This window comes from Phyllopteryx taeniolatus, chromosome 21, assembly GCF_024500385.1.
Source record: "Phyllopteryx taeniolatus isolate TA_2022b chromosome 21, UOR_Ptae_1.2, whole genome shotgun sequence".
In the NCBI taxonomy this organism is placed as follows: Eukaryota; Metazoa; Chordata; class Actinopteri; order Syngnathiformes; family Syngnathidae; genus Phyllopteryx; species Phyllopteryx taeniolatus.
In genome coordinates, this window is record NC_084522.1 from 10,341,658 (window position 1) to 10,369,577 (window position 27,920).

General features: G+C 40.0%; 1 protein-coding gene and 1 long non-coding RNA gene across 2 annotated transcripts in view; one reads left to right on the plus strand and one right to left on the minus strand.

Moving 5' to 3' along the window:
* Window positions 1–27,918, plus strand: part of calcr (calcitonin receptor) — a 51,145-nt gene extending 23,227 nt beyond the window's left edge. Inside the window, exons 2-22 of the mRNA XM_061760356.1 lie at window positions 1,841–1,905; window positions 3,554–3,695; window positions 4,129–4,230; window positions 4,952–5,037; window positions 5,143–5,278; window positions 5,355–5,465; window positions 5,577–5,689; window positions 6,168–6,240; window positions 6,337–6,447; window positions 7,529–7,641; window positions 8,053–8,221; window positions 8,295–8,405; window positions 8,493–8,605; window positions 9,752–9,843; window positions 11,559–11,685; window positions 14,180–14,333; window positions 16,193–16,253; window positions 16,386–16,452; window positions 16,528–16,746; window positions 17,291–17,332; window positions 19,958–27,918. Coding sequence (XP_061616340.1) covers window positions 1,858–1,905; window positions 3,554–3,695; window positions 4,129–4,230; window positions 4,952–5,037; window positions 5,143–5,278; window positions 5,355–5,465; window positions 5,577–5,689; window positions 6,168–6,240; window positions 6,337–6,447; window positions 7,529–7,641; window positions 8,053–8,221; window positions 8,295–8,405; window positions 8,493–8,605; window positions 9,752–9,843; window positions 11,559–11,685; window positions 14,180–14,333; window positions 16,193–16,253; window positions 16,386–16,452; window positions 16,528–16,746; window positions 17,291–17,332; window positions 19,958–20,176 — 2,409 coding nt within the window. The 5' untranslated portion in view covers window positions 1,841–1,857 and the 3' untranslated portion in view covers window positions 20,177–27,918. The remainder of the gene's footprint in view (window positions 1–1,840; window positions 1,906–3,553; window positions 3,696–4,128; window positions 4,231–4,951; window positions 5,038–5,142; window positions 5,279–5,354; window positions 5,466–5,576; window positions 5,690–6,167; window positions 6,241–6,336; window positions 6,448–7,528; window positions 7,642–8,052; window positions 8,222–8,294; window positions 8,406–8,492; window positions 8,606–9,751; window positions 9,844–11,558; window positions 11,686–14,179; window positions 14,334–16,192; window positions 16,254–16,385; window positions 16,453–16,527; window positions 16,747–17,290; window positions 17,333–19,957) is intronic.
* The window catches only part of LOC133471126 (uncharacterized), a 54,870-nt gene that overhangs the window by 22,809 nt on the left and 4,141 nt on the right, over window positions 1–27,920 (minus strand). The gene's annotated exons all lie outside the window — the stretch shown is intronic.

Sequence of the window (27,920 nt, forward strand, 5' to 3'; positions counted from 1 at the left end):
TGCAAGCCATCTTTAATACAGCGTCACGTTCCTTTTGGACATAGTTCCATGACGATTCATCTTTGTATTCACATCCAAGCATTAATACTCTTCATGTCATTTCATATATCATCTGGGGGAACCTTGATGGCTTTGCTTAAGTATAGACTTGTGGTTTTGTCAGTTAATGTGATGTCATCGATTCTACAAATTCACGTAAGTAAGATGGCGAGGAAGATATTTCACGGTAATACGGTTAGATAATGTCACAACTCCATTATGCTTGACATAGGACGCACTTTCATCTGGCCAAAACAAAAACATGTTTGTAGAGATGCAGTAAGAGAGATTCTCCTACCCAGATGTATTGTTGCTGTTGTCGCCATGCTTGATTGAGCACTCCAGGGCTCTCTAGATCTACAAGTGTATAATTCCCCTTAAAGCTCAAAACAGAGTCCTGCATACTTGGGTTATGAATATTTATTTATTTATTTTTTTTTTTTAACATCTAAATGTGTAGCTTCTCTGACGATTGTCTATGCATCCATTGTTTTTCATTTATCCGGGATAGATCATCTTATTTAAGCACAGAAACCCGGATTCAACCTCCTGTTTTGCCAAGGTGGGCACCGAGGCATTCCCAGGGTAGCTGAGAGACATCGGTCGTTCAAACATGTCCTAGGTATCCCCGAGGTCTGCTCCCAGTTTCCCAGAACACTTACCAGGAGGAATGCATAGAAGATACCTGAGCCATCTTTGCTGGTTTTCAGATTAGCCTGTCTCTAAGAGTGAAAACACATTCTCAGTCACTACCCAATGCTTGTGACTAAAGTTGAGCGCAGAGACATAGATTGACTGTTAAAATCTGAGCTTCACCTTTGCGCTCAACTCTTACCAATTAGGCTGTCAATCTCTTATCCTTCCTTCTCCCCACCTGAGGCAGAACCTCTCTGAAAAGGTTTGCCTTTAAAATATCCTAAAATAAGCTTTTTGGGGGGCCATCAACTCTAAGTGACCACTTTAATTTGCAGACAGATTTTCAATGCTTACTCTTAATTTGTTTGGTATGTGAAGTAATTATAAATCAAGGATTAAAAATGTGTTGCGTCTGCAATCAGTGAGTTCCTCTATGGATGTCTCTGTAAATAAGGCTAGACTTTTACCCTTCCCTGTGTTTGATAAGCAATCTGCTCAGAAAAGAGATTTTCACAAAATTCATCTGCCAAGGGCAAACCCATTTATATTTGGGGACAGAGGATGCAACATTTTAAAGAAAGTCTTTTGGACACGGCAGAGGTCTTTCCTTTGTCATCCTGAGTGCTCTATTATGACTGAGAGGCTTTCAGCCACAAAGATCCTTGTTACTGTCCTTTTCACAGTGACTTACAAGAGTTGTCCATGCTGAACAGGCGGATTATTGGGTCGCCACGGCCAATTGATAACCCCGTGATCACCTTAACGGTTTCCCACAGTATGTTGATGGGCTTCCTATGTCGAAACTGTCTGACATGGAAAAAGTGACCAGAATGTGAATTCTAACAGCGTAAACTGTCAGATTTCTTGAAGCCCAGCACCAGATGATTCCAACTTGTCTCTGTTTGTGCTCCCTCTTTTTACTAGACATTTAACGTTGGCTCCATTTCTCCCCCTTAACGATAGATACGCTTTGTCTCTGTCTCGCACACACTGAGGGCCTTCAACTTCACTGCTTTGCATTTCAGATTAATGATTCCCAGTTACACCATTATCCGAGAGGCCATAATCGCGATCTGAAACAACATTATGTTTGCGCAGTCAGTCACTTTCACGGTTCACAAGCAGGTCGATGAACATTGCAATTGTCCTTCTTGTCCTGTTACAGACATCGGAGAGGAAGATATGAAATTAGCCGTTTGCTGCACTTGGATCCTTTGCTGTCTTTCAGTGGTAAGTCAGTCTAATATGCAATCAAAATCTTATCATGGACTTAAATTTTCAGTAAACATGTAATACGTTGTGGTCTAATGACTTTCTTTTCTCAGCAAAAATCTTATAATGGCTATTCACTCAACCCTAATATGTTATAATTCTACTGTAGATAACAGGTTTGGAATCAAGAGTGTATGTGTGGTTTGTATTTGTCATCTTTTTAACTTAGACACAAACTATTTAATAGATTATTTCAGGGTGTATGTATATCTCTCACATTATTCAAGTTTTGAACAAAAGGAGGCAGCGGAATTACGTAACGTGCTGTGCGTGTCTTTCTTTAGCAGAGCAGAATATTCGATTCACACTTGAATGAGATTGCTTGTAAAATAGCAAGGTTTAAGTCAAGGGCACCCATCCAGAATTGTTTTTTTTTTTTTTTAAAAAAAGGTGTTCACTGGAGGGAAAAAATATTGTTCTGTCATCTCCATTCATTCAAGTTTACTGCATTAATGTTTTATTGCCGGATGTGCTTTACAGATTTCTATTTTATTTATTATATCATTATTAGAGTTATAAAATGATGTAATAGGAATAAAGTACAGGATGCTCTATAACAAGGAACTGAAATGTTTTTGAAAACAAACATCCTGCTCACTGATCTTGGTTAAAATTAAATTGGAAGCAAATTCAGTTAGTGAATGTTCATCCCTCCATCCTTCAGCACACAATTTACTCATGACACGCAAGTAGTGTAAAATGTTTTTCAATTGCAGTGTGATGTGTCCAACTTGAATATTTCCAATATTCCTCTGGCTAAATTTCATGTGGAAAGTTTATTATTGCATTTTAAGTCTCATTGCCTTTATTTCATTGCTAAAAAGATTCCTTGGTACTTTTCTCCTCTCAGTCAGCGCTTCAGTTGATCTTGGTGGTGGCCTGGTGGTCGTATGTATGACGTCATTTACTTCAATGTTTGGAGTGACATCATATGTACGGCTGCTAAACTGCTACATGGGACGTCTGCGCACCATCACAGCTTTGCTCAACGCTTGCAAGATTGCATTCATTCCAGTACAATTTGCGGTCGTCCAAAGAAAAGCCGTCCAAAAGACGTTCAAACTGTGTGCCTACTGTGATAAGGGATGTGGAAAATGGCTGCCAATGTGTTCAAATTTCTGAACTATGTGAGAGAAAAGAAGTGCTTGTGATTAGTCCTTTAAGAAGCTTTTTTTCCCCCTCTCAGACTGAAACTTTGCAAGATAAGTCGTAACAAAATGACTTTTTTTTTTTCAGTGAGCTCCATTATCAAAATCAGTATTTATCCCCTCAGGCTTTTTCGTCTATTGCTACCTCCAAATGCAAACAATACAGCCCAAGATAAGAGTCCTTTGAAGGAAAGTGGTTTCTTTGGCAAACAAATTGGTTGAACATCATAAATGGCGAATGATGAAAGTTTCAAATCGGAGAGAAATCCTTCAGTCAGCTTTGAAACATTCCATTAGACTTTTTAGATTACACAAGAACACAAATGTCATTATCACATAGGTGTGAAATTGACACATTTAGATAACATCATTACTGCTATCATTTACATATCAACATGGATCCCATGAGGACGCCTTTTCTTTCTGCCTGATCTCAGTCCTTCATGTCGTCTCTATAGTGCACGGTGTCAGCTGGCACCGAGTCTGTTCCGGAATCATCACTCAAGCCGGGAATGAGCAATGAGAGATGGAACGAGGCGAAACGGAGTCAATACAAATGTCTCAATGCGGCCAATGGAGATCGGCTGCAAAACAGAAGCGGTGAGAGGCCCAAATTGACTGCTACTTCAGGCTGGGAATCCAGACTACCTCCTGATGACATTCACCTGTCAAACTCAAGGCCCATATCCGCCCCTGAATTTTCCCTTGACTTCTGTTCAAAATTGGCTATTTATCATGAAATTGATAACAACCAAATTTAAGGGTAACGGTGTGATATGATGGGGGAAATGATTAGTGTTCCGGCACATACTCATTAAGGGACAAGAAGTGTAAGTGCCTCACCATCTAGCCACAGCTTCTGGCTGGAATTTATGGTTAGAGATGTTAACCCTCCAGCCAATGTGAAACAAACTGTGATTTTTCTTCTCTCTACTTTCCCCAATCACATGGCACTAGAAAACGTGCTCTATGCTGACATGAACTGAGGGCATCTGCCAGTGCCAAACCCTAAAATTGTTGTTTCTGTCTTTAGCGGGTACCTTCTGTGGAAAAATGTGGGATGGCTTTTTGTGCTGGGAAGAAACACCACCGGGTACATCCATAACACAGAGATGTCCCAATCACAATCCCGCTGGTAAGAATCTCGCATCGGTTCAAATGAAGTGGAGTTGTTTTTGATCAAGGTCTGTTTACCACCAAGCAACACGTTTGATGTTTTTCTATTGTCAATAATAGTTAAAGGCTGGTTGGTGACTGATCTGTACACCAACTTTAGGCATGCTTCAGTTCAGGTACAAACTGCATTGGTAAAGAGTGGAGCTGGACACACTACAGTCACTCGATTGGGTGATGAACCATCGCTTCAGGAACAGAGTGGAAAGAACCCAAGATGCCTTTCCTCCTATCAGTCTTTTCTTCATTGCTGTGGTGCACCTACTAAGTTGTATTAGTGAAGCTTGGTGCAAAGGTGCCTTTAGAATCATGAATCATGGTTCGTACAACTGATGAGCTTTTCAAACAGATGGGGCTACCCTTTTCATAGATGAGCCCTGAACATGTTTGTAGGATATGACTTGAGCATTTCCCCCAGAAAATGTTCCAACATTGGGGATTTTGTTTGTTTGTTATTTTCAATGGACATAGCGATCTGTGTCAAGTTGAGGACAGTTGTTTAGGACAAGATTGAAGTACGCACTGTTACTGAGGGGTTCTGAACATGAATGGTCGCGATGCCCTAGAATATACAGTTTTAGAGAATCCAGTCATGATTTTAGAGATTATATTTTTTTGCTCATAAATCCTTGATGACCCCAGTAAATCAATAACACCTTTTTTTTGTTGGAATCCCTTTGCAGGAAACGTGACAAAATTTTGTGACCAAAGGGGTAAGTGGGTCCAAACAGAGTCCACATGCCAAGAAGCTACAAAGGACATAATCGAGGTGTTTATCTGAGTTGTTATGGTGCAAAGTACTGAAAGAAGCCGCTACTGTCGTTCTGTGACGAGTGTGTTTTTGCTTAGTCTTTTGGTTTCTTCGTTCCTGCAGGATATTTACAATGTTTCCAAGGATGTTAACGATGAACCAATGACAGAACATAGCAGAAACATAGGGAAGAAAATACTTGACAACAAAGAGAAATGCCTGGTGAAAATGAAACAAAATCCACCTCATAATAAAACGGGTACTGTATTTGCAGCCAATGTATTGATAATAATTTGTAAAGACTGAGTTCTGACTTCAGCTTTACAATGCGGCAGGGTTGTTCTGCAGTCATATTTGGGATGGTAGGCTTTGTTGGGATGACACCCCAGCGCAAACCTATGCCACGCAGAACTGTCCTGATTATTTTCCCAACTTTGAACCCTCAGGTGAACATTTGATTTTAAGTCTTCATGTTCATGTGTTTGACACAAACTTCAATGTTATGCAGCTATGAGGTAGTTTACATGTAAAGCTAGGAATCTTTTTTCCATCGATAGGAAAGGCAAGTAAATACTGTGGGGAGGGCGGAGAGTGGTTCCGTCATCCAGAGGGCGACCGATTTTCGACCAACTACTCCCTCTGCACCAGCAACGATGAGAAGACATCAAGGGTAATGGCTTGCTCATTTTATACTGCACATTTGATTCAAGGTCAACTCTAGTAATGCAGAACCAACGTGTCACTGCACAATGTGTGAGGACAGCACACAGTTATAAAGTCTGTTAAATAAGTCTGAGATATACTTGCACTTGTAGGTCAAGGTCCATTGGAATTTTATGCACATAACAGATTGTAGTGCAAATACATTTCCTTTCATTCCAAAAGAAATACAAGAATAAAGAGTAGTTTCAAGAAATACGTTGTTACCAGTCACCAATGAGGAAATTGATTTTCGCTTTTTTTGTCCTCATTGCTTGACTTTGACATCACTGTCAGAGATTGTAATGTTAAGTCTGAGTGCACCTGCTTTTATCCATACTTTTGCAGAGAAATATTGATTTCCCGATTTTTTTGGAAATAACCAAAAATAGCTCAGGAGGAATTATACTTTTTTTGAAACATATATAAAACTTTTTTTCATCCAACAGAAGCAGAAGTTGCTTCAGAGTGAAAACAAATGCCTTCTGAAAATGAGCCAAGACCTTTCCTTTAATGAACCAGGTAACCAAGCTGTTGAAATGCTATGATTTAAAATGCCTTTTTTGTTATAATGCATGTTACATAGAATGCATGTTTATGTTTATGGTGGTGCCGCAGGGCTCTACTGCAGTCGGAACTGGGACGGCTGGCTGTGCTGGGACGATACTGCAGCAGGAACCTACGCCACTCAAAACTGTCCTGAATACTTTTCGTATGCACATCCCACAGGTGAGCGGTACATTGTCCTTTTTCAGCTAGCAATTATATATATATATATATATACACAATTCTCAGCAACATTAACCCGTGATTCCAAGTCATGTGTAATTGGCAGGTTGATGGTCACAGCGGAACCTATAAGATTCAACAGTCTTTACTGTAATACTGGTTAACCTCTAATTTAATCGGACAGTTTTTCCTCATAAATGCAGTGGTGTCATGACATATAAGTGACCCAACCTATATGAGCTACAAGCTGTCGCTAGGTGTGTTTTTTTTGTTTTGTTTGTATTGTGAGCCCAAATTTGAGTTACAAGCGAGCGTCAGATATGCCACTGGATACAAATACACAGGGCTACTTTCAGCCATTTATTGAATGGGACAGACAGTCACAGTGTCAGGTGTATTATGTGATTGAAGAGTCTCTGCTACAATAGAGGGAAAGGTCCATAAGGCTGGTGCGGCAAGCTGTGATGTTCATCTTCAAGACCGTGGCACTGAAGAGACGACAGGAGGCAGAGCTAAAGTTGGTGGAGATAAAGATATTGACGTTGTCTTTAGACGTCACCAGGGTGGCATTGGAAGATTGGAAAAGGAGCTCAGAGGGCCGGCCAGTGTTAGATGTTTTGGAAATAAAGTTAGACTTCGATGTTAAAAGGAGATATTGTGTATGTATTTGTACACGATAAGGATGGAGCTACCAGTGAAAAGCTAGAGGAAGACCTAAGAGGAGGTTGATAAATGTCGTGAAGAAAGGCATGAGGGCAGTTGTTGTTAGAAAAGAGGATGCAGAAAATGGTAAAGAATCCCGCTCAGTGGCGACCCCTAACCAGGCAAGCCCAAAGAAAGCGAGAAAGATAAGGTTTCCTGTGATGACATGCATGACCCTGCCAACTCTTTTAGAATACTGTACATGTTGCAAAAAAAAGCTAAAAAAGCTTTGACTGTCTAAACTGAGGTCTCGCAAGGTTTCCCATTGTCCAAATAAGTATTTTACAACTTTAGAGACTTAAGAATGTTGGTTCAATTCTGAATTATATGACCTCTATGTGGTTTGATACGTTTTTTTGCATTATTGTTCTCTCTTTAGAAAAGGCGACCAAGTACTGTGGAGAAGACGGACAATGGTATCGCCACCCAGAAACCAACACCACATGGACCAACTTCACACTCTGTGCCATCAACATTCAGGAAAAGCTAGAGGTGACTCATGCATAGGATTACTAGTGTGCTTAATATACAATGTTCTTTATAACTGAGCTTCTTAGGGCATTGAATCGATTGCAACAGGACTGTTCTGGTTCCCGTAGAACAGCGGTCACTAACCACCGTGCCGATCCGTGGCCCCTTTGGTTTTTTTCTATTTTTTCTTCCGATCGGGAAGGTCTGTCAGCACACACCGCCACACACAAAAACTATCCATCTGATAAATATCTGCTTCTCTACGTGCATGAGCTGATCAAGAAGCCTGCTCAGATGAGAAACCAGTCCAGTTGCGATCCATGTCATGCACCGAGAATGAAGAATACCGGAGTAATGCAAATATTAATAAGCAATACTGAGGATATTATTGATCAGATTAAGGTCTGTGTGTGATGCTGATTGACCACGCAGGGGGCGAGTGCACAACTCTCAGGGGATACGGTGCAAAACTTTGCCGACGAGAGCACAGCGGGGCCCCTGGTGAACCCCGAGGAGCAGGATCTTGGGAGGAATAAAATCCTTGACAGCCAGTATAAATGCTTTGAAAAAATGAAGAGCGATCCTCCTTATAATAAATCAAGTAATGACCTCGCCGCCGCTCAGCTTTGGTAGCCTATAAATAACCTTAAGTCAATCACTTTTTGATGCGGCAGGAGTGTACTGCAGTCGGAACTGGGATGGCTGGTTGTGCTGGGGAGATACTCCGGCCGGAACCTACACCTCTCAAAACTGCCCCAATTATTTTGTTGACTTTGACCCTACAGGTACGCGCATTATGCCAGTATTAGTAGTTGCAGTAGTCAATAAGGAAAACCTGTATTTTCATATTTGTATTTGATTGTTATGCACAGAAAAGGCAACCAAGTACTGTGGGGAGGAGGGGCAGTGGTTTCGCCACCCTGACACCAACAGGACCTGGTCTAACTATACACTCTGCAATGAAAACACTAAAGCGAAGTTGAAGGTAATACTGAGGCTGTGAGCAATTAGCAACACTGTAAGAGATTGTTTTATGGGGCTTTATTCAAGTTACTTATAATGCACTTTTATTTTGTATTTTTTTTATCTAAAACTGACAGGTATTTAATAACAGTGCTGGGAAGTAATGAAATACAAATACGTTGTAACTGTATTTGTTGATTTTTCAGTATTTTTCTGAAGACTAATTTTACTGCCCAGATTTGAAAACAGATGTGTACTTTCTAGCACTTTGTCAAAATAGATTTATTACATTTTCATCCAATGTAAAAAAAAATAAAAATAAAATAATATTGAACCTAAACAGCAGACTTAAGTCAACCCAAGTTGAGCTTTTGATTGACTGAGAAGTTGTGGACTTAAGAATCATAAAAAAAACAGGGACAGCATGGTTAAACATGAATCATTAATGACGATGATGCACTAGTTTCGGAAAATCAAGTTAGTCCCCATCCAAGGCTTTCCTCATTTTGTAGAATTTTTTTGTCAGCGACAAGAATGATTTGTGGTGAATGCGTTTTGCCAGAGTAAAAAAACACAAACGTCTGGCATTTAAAAATTCTCCTCCTAATCAGGGGAGGAAAAAAAACACCAAGGTATTTTTCAGTTCTCATTTGATGCACATGCTAATTTAGCTTTTTTTGTTACTCAGTTTACATTATCGAAGCTATGGTAACATGTTTTGATGGCATAGAAATCGATCAAATACTAGTTAGCCATTTGTTTTTTCGACATTTTTTTTCATGAAAATGAGTACTGTATATAATTGACAGTAAAAATACATTTTTACCAAATTACGACTACTTGGTTGAGTACTTTTGCCACCTCTTTAGCAATGAACATAACACATTGGATAACAACAAAAATCACGTCACCCACAGACCTCCATATTTTAAAAATTAAGCTGCTGACTGTTCAACACCGAAAGTAAATACAATATACTGTAAGGTGACATGTTTGCCAATGAAATAAAGAGGGACCTTGGTGTCATTTTATTAAGAACTTGTCCTTCATTTTCATTCCACTTTACACAATGCCTGTACCAAAAATTGAATGATTTATGCTTCAAGGAACATCTTTTTCAGTGCTGTGCCTGTAACATTGAATCACTCGTTTGTGTGTTTGTTCCCAGTCGGCGTACATCCTGTTTTACATGGCGATTGTCGGTCACGCCTTATCTATAGTCTCCCTGCTCATCTCTTTGGCCATCTTCTTCTACTTCAGGTATTGTGATATCCCTGACCTGGCTCCCCTTCTTTAACCATATCACATTGATCAGTTAGACGCAAGCATCGGAATCTCTACCACCATCGAGATTATGCTATGTCGTAACGCCGAGATGATAATTGGAGCTATGCCGTTCATTGCTCGCTATTTTTTGCAAGGACGTGATTTGTGTTGCCACCACCGTCTTTTAAATTCGCCCGCTTCAAAGAAGATTATGTTGATGTGTTAGAGGAAAGGTTAGCCATTGTTAATTTTAGCTGACCCAAATCACTGCGCGCTGTTCATGCTTCTTTACTGGCTGTGCTCAATTTTATTTAACTACTTAATTTAATGGCAACTGGGGTTCCTTTTGCTGTTCAGTAATACATTGGTAATAGCTCTCCATTGGTCCTGCTATTACTGATCTCTGGACTTATAAACCTTGTTTGTTGCCGTTTTAAAAGCACCCTCGGTGTGCTGCAAAACCTTCGACACCATCGTGTATAGCTTAACGGGTGCGCGATCACTAATCATCGGGACCTGCTTGGGGCAAACGAATCAACCTGACAAATTGGATCTCTGCTCGTTTCTGCTTTCTTCTAACTTCAGTGTACTTAGAACAGAAGAATCCTTTCAAGTATTGGAGGCCTGATATGTTATAGGATCCAGAAGTGAGGCTTGCATGGGAATGTGTACATCTACGTTGTACAACGTCAGGTAGAGAGAAGTCACAAAATGCACAACTGCCCCCCGTCTTTACATGCTTCTCAAAAGTCTACATAAATATATAATACATACAGTATACAGTAGTTACTTCAACAATAACAAAATAAGTTTATAGGAGGCTATTTGGGAGAGAGTACATCAGCTCAAGTTTTCACAAGGTTTGCTGTTGTGAAGAACAATTAATTTGGTTACATGTAACAGTTTTTTTTAGAAAAGGGCAAGGGCTCATGTTTTTTTAATGACTAACCCAATAAAACAATGCGTGATAGCAGTATCAATTCATTAAATGTATTTTCAGTTTATTGTACTCATGAGAATCCCTCAAGTGGAAATTCAACCCACACTCTGCTGTATAGTTGTGTTGCACAACACACAGATTTCACATTTCCTACCAGATGATAACAAGAATAACAAAGAGTGCTCATTTTTAACAAAGCTACTGTGCTTATTAAACAGAGATGGAACAAGGGAGTGCAAAATGGTAAAAAGCGAGAGGGAGGAATTACTTTGGGAGAGAGGCGGGATACATCCAGGACTGGTTGCCAGTAAATCGCAGGGTACACATACACAAACAACCATTCACACCTTTGGGGAATTTTCATTCAATTAACCTAAGAAGCATGTTTTGGTGACGTGGGAGGAAACCAGAAACTCTGGAGAAAACCCACGCAAGCACGGGGAAAACATAACTCCATGCAACTAAAGGCTCCATCGTTCCACAAACAAAGTACCTTTTGCTGCTAAAACATTAAAAGGTGAGATCATGGACAGAAAATTTATTATGTGGCTCTGGAAAAAAATAATTATCAAGCAGCCCCTTGGGGCATATTTAAATTTTTGGGTATTGCCATACAACGATACTTCAACTTTTTCTTTGCATCTCACAGCATGCACGCATTGCTCTAGGTTCAGATAAGACTGTATCGTAAATATTTGCTGCAACTGCAAAATGCCGCCCTCGGGCATCATCATGCGGACATATCAGTCCTAATCATTTCTTCACGCAGGAGTCTGAGCTGCCAAAGGATCACACTGCACAAGAACCTTTTCTGCTCCTACGTGCTCAATTCCGCCCTGACCATCATCTACCTGGTCGCTGTGGTCAACAATCCTGAAGTGGTGGACAGAAACCCTGTGAGTTTCACCACGCATTGAATATTGTGATGCAGCACAAAGGATGAAATGTTCGTGCTGCGGCATTTCCACAGTACTGTTCGCTAAAAGAATGCCATTGCTGAAAAAGGAAGATTAGCTCTACCGTGGGAAATTGGTTGACACAATAACTAAATGAGCACACAAGACATGAACAACATGGGACACAGGAAAAGATTAAACAAAACTAAATATAATCTAAACTAAAACACAGGCCATGACAGTACCCCCTCTACTTAAGGGACAGATCCCAGACGTCCACAAAAGTCAAAACATTTCCCACAAAACTGGACGGGTGGAAGGGGGACTGGAAGAGGGTTCAGGGTATGCACATCAGGGTTAGTCTGGTGGCCGTCCAGGACTCCAGACGTGCGGTGCTCGGCTGGGCAGTTCAGGAGCTCGGCCAGGAGGCCAAGCACAAGGGTTTCTAATGGGCCATGATGCCGGACCCGGTGGCAGTGCAGGGGCCAGGCAAGAGGGTCGGGTGGGGGGCGCGCAGTGCGCACCGCTGAAGCAGGTACGCGTGGCGGCCGCTGGAGCGGGGTCGGGTGGTGGTAAAACACAGACCATGACAGTTTGTCTATATTTGGAATTTTCCAAGTAGAACTCGTAGAAGGCGTAATTATTTTTCTCCAGCAAAGAGTGATGTTTTAGCTGTGTGTCATTGGACTATGTCTCTTTTTTTTGGTTTTGGAAAATCCCTGGATGCTTTTGAGTTATTCAAATCTCCAAGTTTTTCTGTGTACTTGATGATAAATCTGTCTTGCAGGAATGCCTCACTACCACGACAGAACATAAATAACCCTTTTAGGAACTAATCCTCTTTGGAATAAGTCAGCTCTCAAAATGATCTTCCCTTTTCTTTTTCTTGTGTTTTTGTTCCAAATAAATAAATAAATAAATGAACAAATACATTAAGTCCAACACTTGAATGCAAATGTGAGGAGGGGAGAGAGTTTAGGACTTGGCACTCTGCAAAGACAGTGCCATTACAATCTTTGGCCAGACAAAGACAAGCCTCCTGACAGCACATTGCATCTGCGTTTGATACGAAAACCTGCTGCTACAATGTCATCATAGCTTTAGTCACAAAGTGTTTCTAAACAAACTGGAAGCAGTTAGGAAAAGGGTTTTTATGCACCAGTTCCAGTTTTACAAATCTCCTCTCCGCCCTTCATCTAAAGAATTTAATTTGTAAACGTGTTTCAAAATGTGAAACGGGACATTTGCTGTCAAGAAAAATCATACAAAGCAATCACATTCATCATTTCCAGAGACGCAGACAACCATTTTTGCATTTACAAACTAAAAATTGAAATTAGTACGTTTTCTCAGCTTGTGATTTAGTAGCAGTACACATTTTCCTTCACTTGACTATATTTTGCTGCGAGAAATCCTTCACAATTTCCAAGCAGCCAGGACTCTGAAAACACGAGGAGAAAAGATCAACATGATCCACAGCGGCTTGATTTGCAAAGAAGAACATTGTTTGTGGCTGCAGTCAAATCTTGCTCATCTGCAATTCAGAAAAGGTTCAGAAGGGAACATCTGCATTCTGTTTGGAGTCCACAGAAATGTGATTAAGGGAGGAGAACATTTGAGTAAAAGGTTGAAGCAGTGTGAGTAATTGTCTGTTTTGGACAACAACAAAAAAAGACCCCTGAGAGAAGCAATTAGTTGTGTTGTCTGAAAAGTGGAATCCAACTTTTCTTAAAATTGAGAGCAAAACATCCATCCATCTCTTCTGTACCGCTGAGTCTCACTATTGTCACTGCCTTTGGGTGAGAGGTAGGGTATGTACAAGGTGAACTGGTCACCAGACAATCGCAGGGCACCTTTTGACGGAGTACCTGCAGAAAACCCATGCAACCGCTGGGAGAACATAAATCCACACAAGAAGATTCGAACCCCACCAGATGCGCAAAATAAGAAACAAAAGAGCAGTTCTGCACCGTTACAAATTGTTCAGCAAAAGTATATTTCTAGTTGAAAAGAATATTCAAGTTCTTTGTGGTAGATTTTAGTCAATTGATAGGATCAAACAGTCATTGGACAAATTTACATCCATTAAGCCTTGTAATTATATCATCGGAAGAACACTGAGATAATAGTGATGTGCTAATATGCCATTAAACCATCAGTTCGCTCACAGAAAGAATTATTATGCTTCTAATTAAGTCACACACTTGTACAGTGGATATAAAAAGTCTACACATGCCTGTTCAAAATGCCCCATTTTTGTGATCGATCCAAAACGTTTTCCAGCATTAAATCGGACCTCTAACCTGTACATCTCATTTGAAAAAATACACTTGAACGCTGCCAAACGTTATGGTCCGATCAAACCAAGTTTGACGTTTTTGGCCATCACGCTCGCGGCCATTATACGTATAAGCGGTAAAGCAAAAGGATGGAAGTTGAAATGGAACTACCTGACAAAATGCTTTATATATCCCTGTGTGGGCCATCTCTGCAGGTAGGCTGCAAACTGTTGCACTTCTTCCACATGTACATGCTGGGATGCAATTATTTCTGGATGCTCTGTGAAGGAATCTACCTACACACGCTCATCGTGGTGGCTGTGTTTGCAGAGGAGCAGCATTTGCACTGGTACTACCTCCTGGGCTGGGGTGAGTCTGCTTAGGCAACCTGCTCTTATTTTGAAAGGCTGCTCATACAAACAAAACAGTGCTAGACCTGCTCTCGATTTGAAGGGTGTGGTGGCCAGTGGAACCTCCGAGGCAGAAAATCTAATATGGACAGTTTTACAATAAGTTTGACAGTTTTATAATAGGAAATGTGCAGTTAATTATTTCTTGCTCTCTGAGTTGAGGTCTCATGAAGTACACAAAGGCGTGCAAGGTCATTCATGCTGCTGGCTCCAACACAAGTTTTGTCAAGTCAAATTACAAATTGTCTGTCCTCAGATCGACTTCAGAGGTTCCCCTCTTGTGACTGATCAACAATGTATTTTTAGCATTTGTATATATGTGAATTATTTGCACTGCTGTAATCCAGCACCACTACTTCTTTCGAAGAAATACAAAATGTTAAACTAATAAGAAATCATGTAATCATTTCATTTGTAAATCAAAAGCTGGCGCTGTGCTTGTAACAAACTGAAAGAAAAAAAGGTGCAGGCTCTCATGGAAAAAAAATATGCCTTTGCCCTTATAAAATGTATTCCGTTAATTCAGTCACATCCGCCTTTTTCAAAGCAGAGTTTCCCATATTTACAGCCATTTCAGAAGGTTTGGACTGCACTTTCGAGACCCACAGAATATTGTGCTGTTTAACAATATAAGCGCTACCAAAAGAAAGAAGACTTTCTTCTTTCACCAGAAAAAGTTTTCTAGCTTTTTCCATTCTGTAGTAAAAACACCTGTTTCTGACTAAAAACATAACGAGCTGTTTGTTAAAAGAAACATCAAGCAAAACAATGACTTTGATGCTAATATTCTTTTGTGACACTTCAAATTGCAAGAAAGCAAAAACAAGATTGAGAAAGGGCTTTTGAAGTCAAAATGTATTGACAGATTTACAACTCTGAAACGCGCCGTGAGCAACGCTGACTCAATTGCATGCCTGGAGCTAAACATCAGTGGCTTTTTTTTATTTATTTATTTATTTATTTTTTTAATGGCACTTGTCATTCACTCCATAAACTGTCATCTTTCTCTCATGAGCACAACACACACTTTGTACTTGTCATGACAAGCCAAGATTCACAACATAATCTTCGTCTTCTACGCAAAAGCTGCACTCATCTGAAAAAAATCCAAGGCGATGCAACACTGCCATCTACGGTGTTCTGCCAGTCATTAAAGGGGTTTACAAACCTGAGTTTCACAGACAAGCTTGGCAAGACCCTTTTCCACGCATTCCCATTGAAAAACGTACTTGGGTATATGTCGGTGGCTGTAAACGATTTTATTCCTGCTGAAGAATGTAAACATCCACGGAAGTGAATGAGTTAAGTACAACCTCAAAATCTTTTGAGTGCAAGGATAAGAAAGTAGAGCTTGTTGGTCTCTCTGACATTGTATTATTACCTTTCTGTGAGACACAGCAAGATGTCTGTGGTTTGGAGGCGCAGTTGCATGAGGCAGATGATAACCGTGTATATACAGTATGACCTCGCTTATGGAGAAATCTATCGGGTGTATTTGAACTATCCACTCGCATACAATTGTTAAATTGTCTCGCTCATTCTCAAAGGGCTTGTTCTGCCGCTTGTCTGCTAAAGGGTTACCATTTTCCCCTTAACAGGACCGATGCAGGAAATTGTGTAGTGTTGTTCTGTTTGGAACAATAAAAATAGAAGTACAATAGAAGTGCTCTCTCAGGGTTGCTTCATTATTTCCACAGAATGCATAAACAGTATTCTTCCATCAATACATGAAAAGTACTTATTGCTAGGGGTTGCCTTGATGACAAATAGAACCATTTCCCTTGAGCCCTCATGTGCCTGCTGTCTTTTCACTCCAAGGTTTTCCTCTTGTGCCCGCATCAATCCATGCTGTGGCAAGAAAAACATTTTTTGATGACAAGTGAGTATATTGCCAAACCTGTCGACATTGAGATACATGCTTGATTTTGTGTGCGCATTCATGTATGCTTTGGACTGCACACTGCACTGATTGATGTTTTGCTTTTTGTTTTTTTTGGTACTCTTTCTGTAGCTGTTGGATGAGTGTGGAAACCCATCTGCTGTATGCAGTCCATGGCCCTATAGTGGCAGCTCTACTTGTAAGTCTACACTGTTCTATTTACAACATGTTTTGAGTCTCCTTAGATCCGATGTGAATGTTCCTTCTGCTGCAGGTGAATCTCTTCTTCTTGCTCAACATCATCAGAGTGCTGGTCACCAAGCTAAGAGACACACATCGTGCAGAGTCCAACATGTACATGAAGGCTGTGAGAGCCACTCTGATCCTTGTGCCCCTTCTGGGGATACAATTTGTCATTTTTCCCTGGAGGCCTGAGAACAGGCTGGCAGGGGAGGTCTACGAGTACATCATGCACATACTCATGCACTACCAGGTACGTAGACCTCACGCAGCGCAAAGGCCAAAGTTATTGCCTCCAAACGATGATTCATTGGCAGAACAATCTCTAAACAATGTCTAATGCCGAGGGACTTAATCTTGAAAGAAGCATTTACGGGCTCAATGTCGTGGAGCAAAAAGGAAGAAAGTCATTTAACTCGTCACGCCCTTTACATTCACGTAAACACAGTACAACCAACCGTGTTAAATTTTGATCTTCCATAATGCTGAAAAGTCCCCTTGGGTTTGCATTAAAAATATCCAATTTCAAGGTCTTTACGGTTGCTAGAATTTTGGAAAGTTCTTGAAATTATGCTTAAATCTGACTAGGCATGTCCATACAAACATGTTTCTGCCCTTCACTATTATAAAACTGAATTCTGTATGCTTATAGCATGAGCCTTTAATGTACTAAGAATGTTCCGTAAAAACAAAAAAACGATTTGACCTTGAAAGTGTGGAGATGTGAATTTAATTGGAAACACTGCATATTATTGTGCCATTTGATATCAAATCTGTAAAACTTAATTGCTTTGCAGGGTTTATTGGTGGCAACCATATTCTGCTTCTTCAATGGAGAGGTGAGTGATATTCGTGCACGGTATTCCTGAATTCATATAACAGAGCAGAGTGCAAGACTTCCATTAGTACAGTACTTAAATATAATTAAGGGGTTCAAAATGCCATGAAAAATCATCCACTAATATGATACGAAAGGAATCAATTTACCACATATGGGTGCTTCATTTTAGATTAGAACCATTTTAAAGGGGAAGTTTCCAGTGTTAAAACTGCTGGCAAGCTTTTAAATGTAGCCTCACTTCACTAATTCCTTCCCCCTTCGGACCGCTCACCAAAGTCAAAGTGCACGAGTGCAATTCTCAAACATGGCCATTCCTAATGATATGCGATTATGAAAGCGCGTAGTCGTGATAAGTAGTCACAAAGAACACAAACCCAGCTTCAACAAAATAGCAGCGCTAACAACAAACACTAAGCTAGCAGTAGCAATGTAAACAAGCCAACATTAGCCACAACTGCTATGTTGGTAGCATGACATCCATAATAGAGTTTTACAATAACACTAAACGTTAACAGTTTGAATTTATTTATTATTATTATTATTTTTTTTTTCTTTTTTTTTTAAAAAAAAGGTGACCCGTCAAGCAGAAATGTTAACGCTGCATTGCTTCTGAATCCTCCCAGCTGCCCAGTTTCTGTTCACTATGACCAGTTTTTGGAAAATGAGGGCTGGGCTTTCCCCTCCCGGGTGAAGTGGTTTGGGGCGAAGGGCACCACAGATACGAGTCAAACCGAGCTGCAAACTGACTGACTGTGGGAGGTTGTCATTTTGTTCGCACCTTGTTCAAATGAATAGACTCGATTTATCCATTAAACCTGAGCTCGAGGTGGTAAATGATGTTGGAGACCTTTCAGCTCCCTCATTGCACAACAGCTGCTTTCAAGCTCAAGATCTCGGTGCATGTCAAAATTAAACCTAGTAAGGTTTACGGTAGTCATTTTATCAGTCCGAGTGTTTGAAACTGAAATGGAAAAGCTGTAAGAAAAACATGCAAGGAAATGTTCGAGAATAATGTAGTTGTGAGTACATAAGCGGGAAGAGGTGCAGATTTGAGCTATTTTACAGTTGTTGTGTTCTCACGTACATAAAAGCATTTTCTCCAATACTCCAAAAAGCTCGCGCGAACATGTGAGACACATGCGTCTCTCGGAGGACAACCCTGAAGGTGGGTGATCCTAACACACTAACTGTCGCTATCGAATCAAAGTGTTTGTTTGCTTTAACTGACCAATTGGGGTCCCTTAATAAGGACATGGGCTACTGCCGCTGTGGTCCATTCTGCCCTTTTTATTTGTTTTTTTACGTCAAGGCCAAATTGCACAACCTGCATTATGTCCCACAATGGCGCCTTTGTGGTGCGAGGTCACTTAGACAAACAGCGTCCACGCTGTCTTTGTGATGCCAAGCGCGATGCTCTCCATGGACGTGCTCGTCGTTCTCTTGGCTCATTATAACAATTAGTTTTAGTCATTTTTAGAATTAGGCCATTTTACATGAGTGTTCTTGCACCATCAGAGATGTCAGCATTAGGAGGGTCGCACATGCAGTACAAGATAATTCCCATTTCACTAATGGGAGAGTGCTTATTTCTTTCATGAATGAAACCCTTTGACAAAATTGCTTGTCCTTAACTTAAAAAAAACAACTTTTAATTCGATGTCAAGTCAACGAGTTTAAGCATAAACGTGCAATCATTATTAGCTGAAGCACATAGATGGGCAGCTGTACCACTATATATTAATGTATTGTTTTGGTTGGCGTTTGTGATGGTGTAGAATTGCAGAATTTGGATAGAGCTCTTTGACACTCAAAAGATGCACCACAGCTGTTGTGGCTGGGAACGGCATCGTACAACATTACTAAAGAAATGTCTCCCCTTTAGACCGTGGGGTCAAGTCTCTTAGTTGAAACCCTCCTTCCTCCTCAAAGCTTTAACGACAACTTGGAAATGGTTCTCACACTGCAATATTATCAAGGATCTCAATTGTCTTGAATGAGGACAGGAGCGAGGAGGTTCTACGGGGGAGCTATAATCCAAAAAACACTGATGTAAGGTTTCCTTTGCGGAAGTATTTTTGCACCTCACTAGTGACAGAAATGGCCATATGCCAGATAGATTTTAAATGGAGCAGGACTTCGCAAATTAAATAGTTCATCATTCGTTTATGTAATTTCTTGACTACTTTAAAAAAAATACCTTCTTTTACTGAGTGTTTTATTTGGGCAGTATTTAATTCAATCATACTGGTTTGTGTTTGCTATTCGATGAACGTTTCGAAATGTATTTAGCCACATCTAGATAAGGCTGAGGGTCGAGGCTGGGGAAGCCCACTCACGATCGGCTCTGCTTTTACCAGTAACGCATACAGTTACATATGTCGATCAAGCATTTACAAACGTTTTGGGTCCAGGGATCTTGCAGGGGAGAAATTTTTCCATTATAAATTATGATCAGGATAAATCAAAAGTGAAACAACTTCCTAAAAAAGGGATTTTGTTCCACTGCTGAATCCAATGTTGTTTTGCATATGGCCATCTGGCGGTGATCAAAATTTAACTAACAAATTTTACAGTTATGTTGTTGCACCCCGTTTGTTCAGATAAATTGTATCTTTGTGTCCAGGTGCAGGCCGCTCTGAAGAGACAGTGGATGCAGTACAAAACCGAGTGGGGTCAGAGACGGAAGGACCACTGTTCAATGCGCTCCACGTCGTACACGGCCACCTCTATCACAGAGGTCCCTCCCTTTATGTACCACCAAGACGGCAACAGCGAACATTTGAACGGGCGCCACACGGACGACTCTGAACTGGTGGCGCTGAAAGTGGGCGAGATCCCCTAAGCGCCATAGAGGAGAAAAACAACACAGAAACAGTGTTCTGTTTGACAAAAAAAAAAAAAAAAAAAAAAAAAAAAGCTACGTGGACGGTACTAAATCTCAGAGGCTAGTTTCTTCAGTCGTCTTCGCCGTAATACGGACGAGGGGACTGAAGAACTGGGAAGGAGAGGGAGTCACTTCCATCACTTTATTACAGCTGCTTTGTGACAACGGCGATGCTTGTGACACGCTGCTGGCGATGAGACGGAAATACCTGTGATGACAACTGTCGGAGAGGGTGTGATGTTGATATTGACGTTTTTGTGATCATCATCAACAGCAAATGAGCGACACAATCTTTTCTATTCTCACCTACGATACCAAAGGGTACAAGATGTTGGTCAACGACTCGATGGGGGCGTTCTGTGTCCGAATGAGCACAGATGGGGTATCCTAACACACACACACACACACACACGCGCACGCACACACACACAGTGGATATAAAAAGGTCTACACAAAAAGCAAGATGAATCATTTCAAAACTTTTTCCACCATTTTGACCTATATCCAGAACGACAATTAAAAGAAAAAAAATAAACGACGAGATAACAGTGTGTTCGGAATTAACGCATCACATTCAAAGTCATCCTAAACAGGAGTCACCATACTCCTGACCCAATTTAAAGTTTCTCTGATTAACCCTAAATAAAGTTCAGTGGTTCGAGTGAGCTGTTCCTGTTTTTATTATATTTGATTTTATCCTCACCCTCCTCTTTCGAGCAGAAGCCTGAAGGTTTTGTGCTATCATTGACAGGTATTTTGAACTGGTAATAATTCCCTCCACCTTGCCCAAGGCCCCAGTTACATCTGAAGAAAGCCATCTCCGAAAAAGGATGCTGCCACCACCATGCTTCACTGTATGCACCAAACATACCTTCTGAAATTATCGCCAAAACGTTCAATCCTGCTTCCATAACAAAATCACTCAAACAGATGTGGGAAAATGTGTGCCAAATAGAACAGCTGAACCTTATTTGGGGTTAATCAGAGGCGTTTTAAATGGGGGCAGATGTGTGCTGACTCCTATTTAACATGAGTTTGAATCTGATTGGTTAATCTGAACACAACCACATGCCCAGTTATAAGAGTGTGCGCACACTTATGTAACCTTATTTTTTGTTTATTTGTATTTCCCCAGTTTATTTTTAGTTATTTTTATTTTATATATACACATATATTCGAAAAGGTTTTGGATTTATCTTGGCCTCACTTTTCTCACAATAACCTGGCATTTGGTCAGGGATGTGTAGAATTTTTCTATCCACTGTCCACACATGCACACAGTTACAATATACCAGCATCACCAGTCTGGTCACGTGCCACGAAAAGTTACCAATTAATCATTCATGTTTGAAGCTCTGGAATTGTGTACATAGAAATTAGCAGTCCAAAAGTATTGGAATGGCAGGGTCAATTCCTTTGTTTTTGCTGTATACTGAAGACATTTGGGTTTCAGATCAAAAGATGAATATGAGACAAAAGTTCAGAATTCCAGCCTTTATTTCATGGTATTTACATCTAGATGTGTTAAACAACTCAGGACAAAGCACGTTTTGTTTGAAGCCACCCACTTTTCAAGTGAGCAAAAGTATTGGAAGAGACGTTATTGAAACTTAAAGTGAATAACATTGAATATTGGGTGGCATAACCCTTACTTGCAATAACTGCAGCAAGCCTGTGACGCATTGACTTCACCGGACTGTTGCATTCTTCATTTGAAATGCTACATGTTTGCATCTAGATGTAAATACCATGAAATAAAAGCTGGAATTCTGAACTTTTGTCTCATATTCATCTTTTGATGTGAAACTCAAATGTCTTCATTATACAACAAAAAAACAAAAAGGAACTGACCTTGTCGTTCCAATACTTATGGAGAGGACTGTAGAGTTTAAAAAATGAATGAGTTTTATCTTAATATTTCATTATCATTTCTCATTCCTGAATATAGTGCTCCATGTCTTTCCTGTGATGCTACAAACAAAACTGCTTTGCTCTTTTACTGATGCTCAACATCACAGGCCTGAGAAGCCAGCAGAAGCTTAATGTGCAAAAAAGCATACATAACTATGTAATATAAATAAATATACTGTCCTCCTAAAAATTGGAACAGTGATGCCAATTTCTTTATTTTTACAGTAGACTGAACTTGTTGGGGCTTGAATTCAGAAGATGAATATGACAAGAGTTGAACAGTTCAGCGTTTATTTCCAGGTATTTACATCTGGAGTCGATACACAACATAAGAATAGAAAGGTCAGGCTGGAATTTGCCAAAAAGTACAGAAACAGAAACATTTTATGGGCTGATGAGCCAAAGATGAACCTTTATCAGAGTGATGGCAAAGCATCTGCTCATGATTGTAAAGATACAAGCTCATCTGCTACAACTCAGTTGCGGTAATGTCATGGCCTGGTTGCTTACAGGAAGAGCTCACTAGTCTACATTGCAGTAACACAATGTCAGCAGGGAATCAAAAGTCTACAGAAACCTTTTGTACGCCAATTTAAAGTAAGACTCAACCAAACTGACTGTGAGATCTTTCATCATGCAGTAAAAAACACCAAATAAGTCCATAGGGGGCAAAAAGTGGCATGTTTTAGATTGTTCAAGGCAATCTCCAGACTTAAATATGTATAGTAAACATGTATTTTACCTGATAAAGAGGAGACTGAAGAGAGAAACCAGAACAAAAACCTATCTTCCAATCTTTTCCTCTAAGTGCATCAGATTCAGATTTCAATAACTGCAAACAAAAGCTGAACGTTGATCTTTTTCTCATATTCATCTTTTAATGACAAAGGCAAATATTTTCTGTCTACAGGATTTGACTAATATCCTTGACAAATTAACGAGGGGGAGCTTTTCGGTTTTGAACAGCAGTAAAAACTTTGAGCGCTTTATCAGACGACCATGTCATGGAAAGATTTGCTCCTACAATACTCATTGTAATGTATTTTGTTGCAGGTTAGAAAGAAGACAGTGACAATCAATCTTAGGGAATGACGCTCATTCTCTGATGATAAAGAATTTACGAAGGTATTTATTTTAGTATATTTCTCACTCATTTTTAAAATAAGGGTGTGTTTGAGATGTGCATCTATGTAGTTTATCTGTATATGTGGAAGTTGCCGCACTTTTTTTAGTAAAGCCGAAATGCATACAGTATATGATTTCTGCACTTGTGAAACCAGTTTGGTGAATTTCTGTGGTTCATTTTGTCTCCTGGTCTCACTCAGCTTTGACTGACATCATTGCTAATGTGATGTTAAAAATGTACTTCGGAAAAGCCTGGCTGGGTCATGTTTTTCCATACCATATAAGTATATTTAGCACATGAATTGTAATATGACTTTTTTTTTGTGCTGCCTTTCAAGCTTGTAGAAGAAGAGATAAAAGAAGAGACTTCATGAATACTGTATTGTAAATTTTCACCAGTTATGATTAGACGGGCTATTTTTCATTGTAGGCCACTTTCCTACCACAGTACAATGGTGCCTTGAGATTTTTGAGTTTAATGCATTCCGTGACCATGTTCTTATCTCAACACGTATCGCAAATCATTGTTCCCCATTGAAATCAATGCAAATGCCATTAATCCGTTCCAGATGTTAAAAATTATATATATTTTTTTATTCTTCTAATGCGGTTTTAATAAAATAACATTATAATATCGAACTTTATAAAAGCATAGTTACAATAAATAGAATGTAAAGAACCAAACTGTTGCATCATGATTAATTCATTGTGACTCCTGGCTGCATGACGTGACCACTTGGGGGCAGTTATGCAGACAAACGAAGAAGGGTTTCACAACTACTCTGACTCAGTAAACTGCAGTAATAATCGTTTTTTGAAAAGGATCAAGAATACGCCTGTGAGTATTGTTATACGGTCTATCTACGTGTGTTGCTGCACCTTTTTTGTTCCAATACCAGACTTATCAAAATATAAGACTTGCAACACCAACACAGATGCTATTTGTTCGCCTGTCTATGGCATTCCACAATGTGTTAGCATTGACCTAGCAGACTAAGGCAGTTATGTGGTTGTTTTAAGTATGTAATTTTCTTTGTCTGATGGTTAGTATGACAGTAAACTTCAACTGGGAGTGGCAACAAACAGCTTGAAGTCTTTTTGGAAAAATTGTTCACTATCTGCCAAACTGCCTCTTGTCGAGAAGAGAGTTGAGTTTACTGGCACCATAGAGGGCTCATCCCAAATTTTTGCTCACAAGTCAAAGCAAAAAAAAAATAAAAATAAAAAAAAAAAAAAGAACTGGCCAAGTGACAGCTTGTATCTCCGGTCATTCATATCTCAAGGCACCACTGTATTTCATGTTTCAGGTCTGAGGGGTCCTGTATGCCGCGCAAACAAAAGGTGGTCTTACTCCACTTGGTCTACCGCTTTGTAAACCAGCCTCTTTTATACTAAAGGTTCCTTTCATACCATCAGTGCCTGCATCTGATGTCTGAAGCAGGTCAGAATTGACTGGCATTTCATCTAAACACTTCCAGTCCCAGTTGTTATCGTGCTAAGGGCGCTCGCTGTATTCACTCCTTTTATGCCTAAAATGTCTGCCTTGCTAGAGATGTCAGTGTAAAATACGTAATTTCAGGCTCTGCTGCATCCTAATGACACCACCAAGAGAAGGAGACAAACCGTCCTCCTTTGAATTCATTCAGTGGTCCTATGAGCTTGATGAAGTGATGATGATGGTGGTGATGAGGTTTGACGCCTGTGGAGCCGTTTCTTCATTCCTCTGATAAATATTGTCTCTTAGCTCTCACCATAAAAAAAATACTGGTACAGATCTAGCGTAATAATATTCAAGTCTAATTGTATGCAAAGTGTCTTAGTTATGATATGAGGGCTTGGATGGAGGACTTGTGATACAATGAGGAGGAAATCTCCCTAATTGCATGCGCATACCCCTTCATCATGTTTTTCTGCGCGAGACGGATGGATGAGTGGAACCGCATTCTGCACAAAGTCACAGTGCATTAGGTCCACGTTGTTTTAAGGTATACTTGTGACAGCGCTCGGCTTCGTCTGGTGTTTAATGGAGGCTCCGGATGACTTCAGTGTGACAGCAACCTGCAGAGAAATTGGCCATAAAAGTAATCTTGTGTTCTTTGAGCAGATAAAAACAGGAGTTTTAAAACAGAAAAAGTGAATTTTACCAGGCAAGTGTATGTCTGCTTCATCCATCTTAATCAATGTAAATATTTAGAGGAATTGGTTATTTTTTGATGTGGTCTGATAAAGTAGCTCTAATAAGCAGCAATCCCAGCAAAATGAAAAGAAACGCTTATATTTGCAGAAAATCACCTTCTGGGTGCATAATTTGTGCCAACAGGCTAAATGACCTTTTCCAATATACTGCAGCTCTAATTAGACAATAGATGGCCAGAATTGAAATGAGGGCAGCGCACAAATGAGTTTAGTCAGTGTGTTATGCACGCTATATTGGTTGACCGCGATGTTTTGATAATTGTATTCATTTCCATGCCCTATTAATGAGGGGCTGTCAAAAAGTAATGAGCCCAGTTGTACTCTTGTAAAATTTAAAACCATTTTAAGGATATTACAAGCAAGGGCACGAGAAGATCCCTCACATCTAAATTCGTTCAAAAAGACTCTTCGTTATTGGTGTAAAGAGACAAATCCACTTAGTCATTATGCATAAATGTATAGCAGCCATATAATGTGCGTAATGTGAGAGACGAGACCCCTGCCGGGCTCAGTGCGGCTGCTTCAAAGATAACAAAATCAAACCATCGAAGTCTTTTCTCACTCGGCCTAATCTTCAGCACAGCCGCTGTCTGCTCATGAGCGATAACCCGACTGAGTTGGAACTTGACAATTGTGGCCGGGTGCCTTCAAATAATCGACTGTACTGGCCACATAGCGAGCCAGGCTCTCTTGTAAAGACGCGTATGAAGTGCATTCACTGTTTCCGTGCAGGAATCGTCAAGTGTTGCTCTGTGAGCTTGCTCGACAACGTCATGTGAATTCATTGATCGTTACCAAAAGGTCAAATCAACAAAAGCACACAACAATCAATATTTTTATCGGATCTTTGCATTGGACTTGATCCCACAAGTCTATGCAGACAGCATTAGAGATTACTTAATGAAATATCTCATCCTTCAGCATTATGTGGCAACACTCAAATGATCTGAAATGAGCTTTGTGTGCGCAAACCCCTTTTGATGCATTACTGAAAGACAATGCTCTCTGCATGATCGTCATCTAAAGCTTGATATTATGAACATATTATGATTCCCCTAAGCTGATCGTGGACCTGCCACATTCATCTTCATCTGCGATGAAGCGGGGAATGACACACCCGAGGCATTCTCATCTTCCCAAAGTGGCTGTGACAGAAATGAAGAAAAAAGGAGTTTTTCCTACAGTGTGTATTTTTCCCAACGATCTATGGAGGAGGGTAAAGGCCAGACATTTTCTTATATTTAGCAATTCTAAAAGTATTTTCTTTTCGTGCCTTTTGATGCCGTTTAGGACAGGACGAGTACAACCTGAGCGTCCAGACCCCGGTCCCGTTGGATACTTATCCGATTTATATACAAATACAAGAGAGACCTGGGTCAGATTTTGGTGAAAACAAATAAATAAATAAAAGAACAAAAGTCACATTCGAGAAAAAAAATAGGAATTGACCAGCAGTCTGACCATCGCCTTCGTGATTTCCTCACCAAACAATTGTAGGTGCAACACATTGTTTTTAAATGATCCCCCCCACCCCCAAAAAAAAAAATCTAAAACAAAACTTTCAATTCACTTTAGCAGTTTGATACAGACCGTGCGTTCTTTTAATTGTGTGACAAAATGTTGTGACATCATTAAGGGGAAATAAGTGCATTTCAGCATTTGAGTCACTTTTCAAAAGGTAGAGAACGTTTCCTAATTTTTAAAATTGCTAGATTTGTTGCTAGGTGCTTTTTCAGGCGAAAAAAGTTGCTATGTTAGTCTGTTGTCATTCATCAGTGCCTGTTGCCACACGAAACGCCAGTACATTCTTATGACGTGACAAGCTGGGCAGAGGCCTTAGTTGAGAGTTTGATTTTCTCTTTTACATTTGTTGTATATTACTACCATTGTACAAGGCCTGAAACTTCTAAAAAGTGACTACCTCTGTTGGACTGGGTAAGGCATGCGGTTAAAGTAATTTATTTTTTTACCCACAGACCAGACTTGTACTAATGTAATGTGTTGTCGTTCAAATGTAGTCAAGGCTTTAAGCGCTCATGTTATATGAAGTCTTTGCAGCAGTCTTCTGATAAACTTCTGTTTCATATATTGGGATGCCATTATAATGCTTGCAAAATGCCTGTATTCATTTCTAATCAATTCTCTCATCCAGTATGAATTTCTAATCAATTTAAGCAATGGGTTTTGTGGTGTGAGGATTGGTACATTTTACTGTTCAGACTTCTCTGTGTATTTCATAAAGGAGATAACCTCCTCAATCACTTCTTGGCTTCAGCACTTGTTCCCTTGTTAGATGCTGATGAGATTTGTAATGCAAAATGCTAATTATTTGGGCCCTGCAGCACTCGCTTCTGCTGGTGGAGGTTTCCCATGAAACGACTTGCTACCCCACGCGCTTGGATTGAACTTTCACGCACAACTCATCTAAAAAATAAAAATCCCATGTACATTAAAGATGGATGATGCAGGC